Here is a 12,021-nt window from a genome sequence, read left to right on the forward strand (position 1 = left end):
GGGGGGGGAGGGGGGGGGAGGGGGGGCAGAAGGAGGGGAGGAGAAGGAGAAGGTCTTACCTTCCACTACCTGCAACCTCCAGCAACCACCTTCAACTAGCATTGCAACCAGCTTCGACTACAAAATAATCGATTTTTAAAACGGCAAACCTATTTTTAGTCACGGCTGGTTTTGAATTTTTTGAAATAATCGCGGAACATCGAAGAAGCGGAAACACTTTCGAGGAGGAAACGTGAGGAAAAAACCTCCGGAAACAGTTGCGAGGAGTGGCTGGGGGAAAAAAGTCCTCAGAGGTTTCCGTCTAGGTTTCCTAAGTGGGACAGGGGCATAACCAGCATGTCAGGCGGGATATCTAGAGGGGAGAGAGAGGGAGAGGGGAGGGTGGGAGAGAGGAGGAGGGGGGGGAGGAGGAGAGGAGAGGGGGAGGGGAGAGGGGAGGGGAGGAGGAGGGGGGGAGGGGGGGGGGAGACGAGAGGAGGGGAAGAGAGGAGAGTAGGGGGGGGAGATGTGAGGAGGAGCGAGAGCAGAGGAGGAGGAGAGGGGAGGAGAGGGGGGGAGAGGAGAGGAGAGGACGGGGACAGAAAGGGAGCGGGAGGGAGAGATCGATTAGCCATGATTGAATGACAGAGGGGACTCGATGGGCCGAATGGCCTCATTCTGGTCATAGAACCTTGGGAGAGAGAGGGGGGGAGAGGAGAGGGGGGGGAGAGAGGAGAGGAGAGGGGGAGGAGAGGAGGGAGAGGAGAGGAGAGGAAGGAGGAGAGGAGAGAAAGAGGAGAGGAGAGGAGGAGAGAGGAGAGAGAGGAGAGGAGGAGGAGAGGAGGAGGGAGAGAGAGAGGAGAGGGGGGGGGAGAGGGGAAGAGGAAGAGGGAGAGGGAGGGGGAGGGAGAGAGGGGAGAGAGGAGAGGAGAGGAGGAGGAGAGGAGGGGAGGGGAGAGGAGAGGAGGGGAGGGGAGAGGAGGAGAGGAGAGGAGAGGAGGGGAGAGAGGAGGGAGAGGGGAGGAAGAGGGAGGAGAGGAGGAGAGAGGGGAGGAGGGGGAGGAGGGGGAGGAGAGGAGAGAGGGGAGGAGAAAGAGGAAGGAGAGAGAGAAGAGGAGAGGAGAGGGAGAGATGAGGAGAGGAGAGAGGAGGGGAGGGAATGGAGGGAGAGAGAAGAGGGAGAGGAAGAGAGAGATATGGGGAATGAGAGAGGGAGCAGGGAGAAGGAGGGGAGAAAGAGAGAGAGAGATGAAAAGAGATGGGGAAGAGAGAGATGGGGAGAGAGAGAGAGGGGAAGAGGAGAGAGAGGAAGAGAGAGGAGAGGGGAGAGAGAGGAAGGGAGATGAAAGAGGGAGGAGGAGAGGAGAGAGGGAGAGAGGAGAGAGGAAGGAGAGAGGGGGAAGAGGGAGAGAGGGGGGGGAGGGGAGGGGAGGAGAGAGAGGGGAGAGAGGAGAGAGAGGAGAGGAGAGAGGAGAGGAAAGAGAGGAGGAGAGGAGGAAGGAGAGGGAGAGGAGAGGGAGGAGAGAGAGAGAGAGGAGAGGGAGAGAGAAGAGAGAGAGGGAGAGAGAGGAGAAGAGAGGAGAGGGAGAGAGAGGAGAGAGGGGGAGAGGAGGGGGAGAGGAGGGGGGGAGGAGAGGGAGAGGAGGGAGAGGAGGAGAGGAGGGAGAGAGGAGGGAGAGAGGGAGGAGGAGAGAGAGGAGAGGGGAGGGAGAGAGAGAGGAGAGGAGAGAGAGAGAGGGGGAGGAGAGGAGGAGGAGGAGAGAGAGAGAGAGGGGGAAGAGGGGGGGGAGGAGAGGAGAGGGGAGAGAAGAGAGAGAGAGGAGAGGGGAGGAGAGAAGGAGAGAAGAGGAGAGGAGGAGAGGAGGAGAGAAGGAGAGAGAGAAAGAAAGAAAGGAAAAAGAGAGAGCAGGAGGGAGAGGGAGAGAGAGGGAGAGAGGGAGAGAAGAGAGAGGGAGAGAGGGAGAGAGACAGAGGGTGGAGAGAGAGGAGAGAGGGAGAGAGAAGGGAGAGGGAGAGAGACGGGAGAGAGAGGGAGAGAGAGAGGGAGAGAGAGAGGGAGAGAGAGAGAGGGGAGAGAGAGAGGGGGAAGAGGTTGAGAGGGGGGAGGAGAGAGGGAGCGGGAGTGGGAGAGAGAGAAAGAGCAAGAGAAAGACAGAGAGAGAGAGAGGAGAGAGGGGGAGGGGGAGAGAGAGAGAGGAGAGGAGAGAGAGAGAGGAGGGGGGGGAGGAGAGGAGGGAGAGAAGAGAGAGGAGGGAGAGAGGAGGGGGAGAGAGAGAGGAAAGAGAAGAGGGGAGAAGAGGGGAGAAGAGAGAGGGAGAGAGGGGAGAGAGGGGAGAGAAGGGAGAGGGAGAGAGGAAGAGAGAGGGGGAAGAGGGAAAAGAGAGAAGGGAGAGAGAGGAGAAGGGAAGGAGAGGAAGGGGAAGGAGAGGAGGAAGGAGAAAAGGGGAGGAGAAAGAAGGGGAGAGAGGAGAAGGGGAAGAGAGGAGGGAAAGAAAAGAGAAGGAGAAGGGAAGGGAGGGGAGGGAAGGGAGGAGGAAAGAAAGAGAGGAGAAGAGAAGAGGAGGGGAGGAGAGAGAGAGAGAGGGAGGAAGAGAGGGGGAAGAGAAGGGGAGGGGAGGGAAAAAAGGAAGGGGAGAGAGAAGAGAGAGAAGAGAGGGAAGGAGAGGGGGAGAGGGAGAGGGAAGGAGAAAGAGGAGGGATGGAGAGGGAATGGGAAGGAGAAAGAGAGAGTAGGAAGGAGAGAGAGAGATAGAAAGAGTGAGAAGGGGAAAGAGAGAGGTGGAAGAAGAGAGAGAGAAAAAGAGGGAAGGAGGGGGAGAGAGAGGAGAGGAGAGAGGGAAAGAGAAGAGAGGGGAGAGGAGGAAAAGGGGAGGGAAGGAGAGGAGGGAGAGAGAGAGGAGAGGAGAAGAAGAGAGGAGAGAAGGAGAAGGGAGAGAGGGGAGAGGAGAGAGGAGGAGGGAGAGAAGGAGAGGAAGAGGGAGAGGAGAGAAAGAGGGAAGGAGAGATATGAGATAGAAGAGAGGGAGGAGAGGAGAGAGAGGGAGAGAAGAGAGGAGGAGAGAGAGAGGAGAGAGGGGAGAGAGGGAGGGGGAGGAGGGGGAGGGGGAGAGGAGGGAGAGGGAGGAGGGAGAGGAGAGAGAGAGGAGGAGGGGGAGAGGGGAGGGAGAGGAGGGAGAGAGAGAGGAGGGAGGGGAGAGAGAGAGAGGGAGAGAAAGGAAGAGAGGAGAAAGGAGAGGGGGGAGAGAGAAAGAGGAGAGGAAGAGAGGAGGAAGAGGGAGGAGGAGAAGAGAGAGAAAGGGAGGAGAGAGGAGGAAAGAGGAGAGAGAGAGAGAGAGAGGAGAGGGAGAGAGAGGAGAGGAGAGAGGGAGTGGGAGAGGAGAGAGGGGAAGGGGGAGAGAGAGAGAGGGAGAGGGAGAGAAGGAGAGAGAAAGAGGGAGAAAGAGAGAGGGAGAGATGGAGAGAGAGGGAGAGAGAGAGAGAGAGGGAGAGAGAGAAGGAGAGAGAGAGGGGGGGAAGAGAGGAGAGGAGAGAAGGGAGAGGAGAGGAGAGGAGAGAAAGGAAGGAGGGGAGAGGAGAGGAGAAAGAGGGGGGGAAAGAGAGGAGGGGAGAGGGAGGAGAGAGGAGAGAAGAGAGGGAGGAGAGGAGAGGAAAGGAAGGGGGGAGGGAGAGAGGAAGAGAGGGAAGGGAGAAGGAGAGAGAGAAGGAGAGGAGGAGAGGAAGGGGAGGAAGGAGGGAGGGAGAGGGGAGGGGAGAGAGAGGGGAGGAGAGGAGGGAGAGAAAAAGGAGAGAGAAGAGGAGAGAGAGAGGACGAGAGGAGGGAGAAGAGAGGGAGAGGGAGAGGGAGGGGAGAGAGGAGAAGGAGAGGAGAGAAGGAGGGAGGAGAAGAGAGGAAGGGAGAGGGGAGGAGAGAGAGGAGAGGAGAGGAGAAAAGGAGAAGGGAGAGAGGAGGAAAGGGGAGGAGGAGGAAAGGAAGAGGAGAGAAGAGAAGAGAGAAGAGAAGAAGGGAGGAGAGGGAGGCAGGGGAGGAGGAGAGAGGGAGAGGGAAGAGAAGAAGAGAGAGGGGAGGAGAAAGAATGAAAGGGGAAGGAGAGGGGGGAGGAAGAGGAAAGAGAGAGAAAGGAAAGAGAGAAGGAAGGGAGAGGGAGGGGAGGAGAGAGAGAAGAGGAGGAGGGAGGGGAAGGAGGAGGGAGAGAGAAAGAGGAGAGGGGAGGGAGAGAGAGAGGGGAAGAGGAAAGAGGGGAGGGAGAAGAGGGAGGAGAGGAGAGGAGAGGAGAGAGAGAGGAGGGAGAAAAAGAGAGGGAGAGAAAGAAGAGAGGGAGAGGAGAGAGAGGGAAAGAGGGGGAGAGGAGAGGAGGAAGGGAGGAGAGGAGAGGAGAAGGGAAAAGGAGAGTGAGAGAGGAGAGGAAGGAGGAGGGGAGGAGAGAGGAGAGGGAGGAGAGAAGGAAGGGGAGAGGGAGGGAGAGGAGAGGGAGAGGAGAGAAAGACAGAAGAGAGAGGGGAAGAGAGAGGGAAGGGAGAGAGGAAGAGGGAGGAGAGGGAGGAGAGGGGAGGGGGAGAGGAGAGAAGAGAAAGGGAGAGGAGAGAAGGAGGAAAGAGAGAGAGAGGAGAAAGAGAGGGAGAGAGGGGATAGTAGAGGGGAGAGAGAGAGAGAGAGAGACGGGGAGGGGAGAGAGGGAGAGGAGAGAGAGAAGAGAAGGAGGGAGGGAGAGAGAGAGAGAAGAAGGGAGAGGGAGGAAGAGAGAGAGAGGGGAGAAAGGGGGAAAGAGAGAAGAGAGAGAGAGGAGGAAGAGAGAGAAAGAAATGAAGGGAAGAAGAAGAAAGAGGAATAGAAGAGGGGGAGGAGGAGGAAAGAAGGGAGAAGGTAAAAGAGGCCAGGGGGAGAGAGAGAAGGGGCAACCGGAGGAATGCCTTCCGACACGAGGGAGAGAAGGGGTGAGGTGAGAACCAAATGAGAGCAGGGGAAAGAAAAGAGGGAAGAGATGGAACAGCAGGGGAGGAAGGGTTGTAGGCCGCCCCCGGGAGAAGGCCGAAGAGGGCCCCATAGTGGGGGGGGACATTATGCCAGCGGAGCCGGGGGGGAGAGGGGAGGGGGAGAGCAGGGAGGGGAGGGGAGGAGAAGGGGGGAGGGGAGACTCTTTTAAGAAGTATAATAAAGTTTAGCAGGCATTTTACCTACCGGTAAGTCTTGCTAGGTCCTGAAATTTCCAATGAGCCTAGTCAGCAAAGGAGATTGCCTACGACTGCCCCCGAGTGCCTGTAAGTAAATAGCGACCCCACTCCACTGCACTACTAGTGTGTGCGTGCGTGTGCGGCCACTCGATTCAGCTCGCGGTTCGGCCGATCCAGCTCGCGGTTTGAATGTGGCCGGTCTATCCAGCTCGAAGCTTTCCAGGAGAGGGCCCTCTAGCTTGAAGGTCGAAGGCACTCTTCTGGACTCGCAGATTAGGTCGCCCAAGTGGGACAGGCCCAGAGAGGGGAGAACCTGCATCGATGACTCAGGAAATATGGAGCCCACAATGGACCATTGTTGGCTGGGGACGAGTTAATAACGAAGGAATACAAAATGATGGGGGAGGGATGGAACCTGTATGCGACAGCTGATGGGGTGAAAGGTGAGATCCAGGGGATCTCTGTCTCTGTTGCGACTGGGGAGAGGGGGAGCAAGGGCAGAGCTACAGGATACCGAGGTCATCCGTGTGATGGTCTCATCCATGATGGAAGAGTGAAATCCCCGTTTCCTGAAGAATAAGGGCAATGCGGAAACTGGCCCTTCAGCCCACCGAGTCCGCCCGGACCCCAGTGATCCTCACACATTATCAATACCCTACACACATTAGGGTCAATTTTACATTTACACCAAGCCAATTAACCGACAAACCTGCACGTCTTTGGAGTATGGGAAGAAACCGAAGATCTCAGAAAAAACCCACGCGGGTCACCGGGGAAAATGTACAAACTCCATACAGACAGCAGCCATGGTCATGATCGACCTCAGATCTCTGGCTCTGTGAGGCTCTACCGCTATGCCACCATGTCACTTACGAGCCTCCCTAGCTTTCCGCACTGAGCTTCACTGAGTTGGAAATAAGTATTGTCAGCATTTTTACAACATCACATAAAGACATCTGCCAGAAAACCCTCTTGCTGCCTAATACAGTAACATAAGGCAGTGCACTGACTTAAAATACTCATAATTGCTGGGCACGCTTTGTTCTTTTGCACCATCTCGTGGTTACATGTCATCCTTCGGTTTCATGGATTTACTTCCCACTGAATTTTAACAGCAAATTTTGAAGGGAGACTGTGTAGAGCCTGAAAATGATTTGCTAGTTTAAAGAAAATCCTGCAATCGATCCTGAATACTTGCAGACAACATCTTCTTTATATATATTATGATTGTGAAGATGTATGGAATTGTACACTTAGTACACTTAGTTGATGAGCAACAAAAATCATTAAACTTCCCTACCACGGAACTCATTAAATTTTCATTCAAATGTAGCATCATGGTCACTTTTATTTATTTATTTTTATTTGTTTGTTTAAGAAGGATCTGCAGATGCTGGAAAATCGAAGGTACACAAAAATGCTGGAGAAACTCAGCGGGTGCAGCAGCATCTATGGAGCGAAGGAAATAGGCAATGTTTCGGGCCGAAACCCTTCTTTAGACTGATGGGGGGAGGCGGAGAGAAGAAAGGAAAAAGGAGGAGGAGGAGCCCGAGGGCTGAGGGATGGGAGGAGACAGCCCGAGGGCTGAGGAAGGGGAGGAGACAGCGAGGGCTAACAAAATTGGGAGAATTCAATGTTCATCCCGCAGGATGCAGACTCCGTAAGCGGAATATGAGGTGCTGTTCCTCCAATTTCCGGTGTTGCTCACTCTGGCCATGGAGGAGACCCAGGACAGAGAGGTAGGATGGGGAATGGGAGGGGGAGTTGAAGTGCTTCCTCTGCCCTCGGGCTGTCTCCTCCCATCCCTCAGCCCTCAGGCTCCTCCTCCTCCTTTTTCCTTTCTTCTCCCCGCCACCCCCCATCAGTCTGAAGAAGGGTTTTCGGCCTGAAACTTTGCCTATTTCCTTCGCTCCGTAGATGCTGCTGCACCCGCTGGTAACTTTTATTGTCAGGCAAAAATTCTAATGGCCTGTCAGAGAATTTCCTTTGATTTTGGAAGTGTAGTCTGTGCATTATATCAAACAAGTGTTTGTATTATGAAATCTGCAGTGCTAATGCCCACCAAGATGCCGCATCTAAGCAAGATCCATTCAACCACATTTGGCCCATATCCCTCTAAACCTTTCCAAGCCAAGCACCTATTATTGCATAGTAAGGAACTGCAGAAGCCGGTTTACACCGAAGATAGACACAAAATCCTGGAGTAACTCAGCGGGACAGGCAGCATCTCTGGAGAAAAGGAATAGGTGACTTTTCAGGTCAAGACTCTTCTTCAGACTGAGAGTCAGGGGAAAGGGAAACTAGAGGTATGAAAAGGTACAGAACAAATCAGAGCCAGCACCGATGACCAAGGAAAGGTGGACCCCATGTTGGTTTGCACTGAAGATAGACACAAAATGCTGGAGTAACTCTGCGGGTCAGGCACCATCAGGCAGCATCTACCTTTCCTGTTGTGCAGTAACCAAAACTACACATTCACTCAGCTGCAACCAATTTATGTTTTGTAGCGTGTAATAACCTTCTTTTTCTTATTATCTAATGTATACCTTATCGGAAAGGAGTATCTTAAATATCTTCTAAATCACCTTATAATGCAGTGTTGCTGCATTCAAGGACCCTTAAACACCAATGTCCCTCTGTTCCTCAATACTCCATTGGCTCCAACCATTCATTGTTCATTTTAGTGTTCAAAATGTTTTACATTATATTTCAGGATTAATTTCGATCTGCTATTTCTATGTCCACCTTAACAACTGAACAATATAATTCTGTAGCTGAAGACTAACCCTCTTCGCCAGTCCACAGCAAATATCTTCATGTCATCTGGGCGTTTACTAATCATATCTCTTACATTGACATCTAGATTGTAGCAGAGATTGAAGCAGAGATCAAAAGCAGGGTCAAGGGCCGCCTATCTTGTGCACAGTATCGGGCAGTACAGTGGCACAGCGGCAGAGTTGCTGTCTTACAGTGTTAGAGACCCAGGTTGCTTCCTGACTACATGTACTATCTATCCAGAGTTTGTATGTTCTCCCTGTGCCCGCGTGGGTTTTCTTCGGAAATATTAATACTGTGAGTATTTAGCTATGAAAAATAGTTCAACTATTTTTGTTGTGAATCGGTACAGTGGCATTAGTGATCAGTACCGATAATAATTCATTGGCTGTCATAGAGCCATACAGCATGGAAACAGACCCTTTGGCCCAACTTGCCATTACCAGCCAAATTGTCCCATCTACACTAGTTCCACCTGCCTGTGTTTGGCCCATATCCCTCCAAACCTGTCCTATCCATGTACCTGTCTAACTGTTTCTTAAATGTTGCGATAGTCTCTGCCTCAACTACCTCCTCTGGCAGCTCATTCCAGACACCCACCAGCATTTGTGTGAAAAAGTTACTCCTCAGATTCCTATTAAATCTTTTCCCCTTCACCTTAAACCAACGTTCTCCAGTACTCGATTTCCCTACTCTGGCCACGAGACTCTACCCGACTATACGAGTGCATCTACCCGATCTATTCCTCTCATGATTAGTGAATGGCTGCATGGCTGCTTGGCTGAATAATTGCATGGTTGCAGTGAATGGGTGAGATGCTGTCTGAGATTGTAGATGCTGGCGCATTTAAGAAAAAGTGAATGGATGAATTAAACTTTCCCTCAATGCATTTGTGGATGAGTAACTATTTATCTAGTTTGTCAAAGTATATTAGTATATAACAAAATAAACAGAATTCTAGATGGAGGAGCCATTGATCATATCTTGTTGCTTGCTTTTGAAGCTTCCTTCATCCTCTTGCAAACTTGTAGCTGCTTTGAGAATTCAGCTAAGAACTCAAGGACGTAATTTGACATCACCGGCAGATTAATAAGTCTCTCAGATCTTAGCAAGTCACTGTGGAGTTGTGATTTCACTTCTACTCAAAGGTTATATTTAACAAGTATACACATTGCTTTTATTAAGTTAATAATGTGCCCCCTTTATGAAGCAGAGCTGAATTTATGAATTGTAATAAAATAGATGTTCAATAAACCTTCTGTCAATCTAAAACCGCTGATGGTAAATGATAAATATTCCTGGTGTTCTCTGTACAACATCAAATGAATTTTTTTTTTAAATGGACTGAGTACATAAGGATCAATATCTGATATAAATAATTTCATATAATAATCATATCAGAATATTATTATATGGTAAGTAATGGTATGGATAAGCATTAGTAACATGCGTTCTCAACCTAGATTGCTGCATAGCCAGAAAAAATGTAAATGAAAATAAAACTCCAAAAAAACAGGACATTTCCTGGTGTTACAGAACATAAAAGAATGGTTTTGAGCACCGGTAATTTATTTTGAGATGAGAGTTTGGATTTAGCTGTATCTGGAACAATCAATAAATGAGGAAATGAGCTACCATTTACGTAACACCAACTATTTTGGTCCCAGTACATTACAGCTTTTCAAATTCCGTCCTGGTTTAAAAATGTATAATAGGATGACAATTTTAAAAACGCAAGTAAAACTTACATGCAATATCTTGCTAATTAAATTGTCTCCATCAGCATAGTCACCCAATTTTATCTAGTGTTTCTAGGCTATTAATGAAATGATTAACTAAGACAGAATTTTAGTTTAATAAATCCATATATTAATTTTACAATGTGGTGATTTATTGTATCAAATAAAATCTTATTAAGCATTTATATTAGAGATACAGCATGGAAACAGATGCGGAGCTACTCGACCCGAAACACCATCCATTACTTTTCTCCAGAGATGCTCCGTGTCCTGCTGAGTTATCCAGCATTTTGTGTCTACCTATGGAAGCACACCCTTTGGCTCACCAAATCTGCGCCGACCAATGATCATACATACATTAGTTTTATGTTATCCCAGTGTTGCATCCTACACACTTGGGGTAATTTACAGAAGCCATTAACCTACAAACCCGCATGTCTTTGTAATATGGGAGGAAACCGCAGCAGCTGGAGAAAACCCACTTGTTCACAGGGAGAACGGACAAACTCCGTACAGCCAGCACCCATAGTCAGGATCAAACCCTGGAATCAACTCTACCGCTGTGCCACTGTGCCGCCCCATAGATGAAATGATTTTGGTTGGATGGTTTGCCAGACAACATCAATCCCCACAGCTGGAAGAACTGTTAAGTTTGAACATTCTCCCTGAGACTGCGTGGGTCTCCTCCCACATTCCAAAGTCGCACGGGTTTGTAGGTTGACTGGCCTCTGTAAATTGCACACTGGTGTGTAGAGAGTGGATGCAAACGTGGGATAACATTGAACTTGTGTGAACAGGTAATCGATGGTCAACGTGGGCCCAGTAGGCAAAAGGGTCTGTTTTCATGCTCTATCTCTACAACTAAACTAAAACTAAAAACTATAAACAAATGTTAGGCAATTCCAACAAACCTGTATGGAAGTATTTAGTTTAATTCGTACACATTTTCTGGAGAAGAATACTAATTATGATATCTGTTGTGGCCTGGAGTCACCACTAGAGGGCTCTATCTCAAAATGAATGTTTCCTCAGGGAGGCCCCCTGGGGGATCTGCAGGGCTTCAGGGGGCAGCCATGTTTGGCTTGTAATAAATACACTTTGGGTTTTGGACACCAAGTGTAGTTTGTGAATTATTTAGCCCTCGAATACAACAATATCATTAAGTGAATTCAGTTGAAGACATTATTTCCACTGAAAACATTGTTGAAAAGTTGATCATAAAATATTTTTTCATATTAGAAGAACAGCATCTCATATTCTACTTGCATCGTTTAGAATCCAATGGGGTGAACATTGAATTTTCAGATTTCAGTTAACCCGCATCCCTGGTGCTCTCATCCAACATCACATACACGCTTCTCTTTAGTTTATTTTATTTTAGAGATACAGCTTGAAACATGCCCTTTGGCCAACCAAGTCTATGCTGACCAGCAATCCCTGTACATTAGCATTAACCTACACACTGAGGACAATTTACAGCCTTTACCGAAGAAAATTAACCAACAAAACTTGTACATCGTTGGAGTGTGGGAGTGAACCAGAGCACCTGGAGAAAACCCACGTGGTCACAGGGAGAACTTACAAATTCCGTACAGACAGCACCCATAGTCAGGATTGAACCTGTTTAGTTTAGAGGTACAGCGTGGAAACAGGCCCGTTGGCCCAGCGGGTCTGCACCGCCCAGCGATCCCCGCACATTAATACACACTAGGGACAATTTTTAAATTGACCAAGCCAGTCAACCAACAAACCTGTACGCCTGGAGTGTGGGAGGAAACCAAAGATCTCGGAGAAAACCCACGCAGATCACGGGGAGAACGTAAAAACTCCGTACAGACAGCACCTGTCGTCATGATTGAACCCGGGTCTCTGGCGCTGCATTTGCTGTAAGGCAGCAACTCTACTGCTGCGCCACAATGACCGTGATCTCTGGTGCTCTAAGGTAGTTAATCTATTGCTGCACCACAGCTCCAGCATAACCTGTACCCTTACATTCAATGCCTTGGCTAATAGTGCCAGCCTAAGGTACAATGCCTTTTGATGTATTTTCCACAAGTGTTGTGCTTTGTCCAAGGTAAATTTACTGATCACATACCAGAAATGCAAACAAAGAAACCACAGGCTACTCTAACCCCTTTTTCCGCTACCACATCAAACCGAAATTTTGGAAAAAATGTTACATTTGAACCCTTATCAGAAAGGATTAAAGACAACTATTTATGAGTTGATTCAATACCTCTTCAATGTGTGCAAGACACGCTCTGATACAATTCAAGGTGGTTCACAGAGCTCATGTGTCAAAAGATAAGTTAGCTCGTTTCTATGGTCATATAAATCCTACCTGTGACAGATGTAATTC

General features: G+C 49.5%; 1 protein-coding gene across 1 annotated transcript; it reads left to right on the forward strand.

The window, feature by feature from the left end:
* Positions 1-3,188: 3,188 nt before the first annotated feature.
* Positions 3,189-4,808, forward strand: LOC129696048 (luc7-like protein 3; the record flags this gene model as incomplete). The annotated part of the gene is made up of 2 exons (XM_055633454.1): positions 3,189-3,236; positions 4,746-4,808. Coding segments are annotated over 2 exons (111 nt in total), but the record flags the coding sequence as incomplete, so codon positions are not given.
* Between the last annotated feature and the right edge of the window lie 7,213 nt (positions 4,809-12,021).

Source organism: Leucoraja erinacea, chromosome 4 (assembly GCF_028641065.1).
Source record: "Leucoraja erinacea ecotype New England chromosome 4, Leri_hhj_1, whole genome shotgun sequence".
In the NCBI taxonomy this organism is placed as follows: Eukaryota; Metazoa; Chordata; class Chondrichthyes; order Rajiformes; family Rajidae; genus Leucoraja; species Leucoraja erinaceus.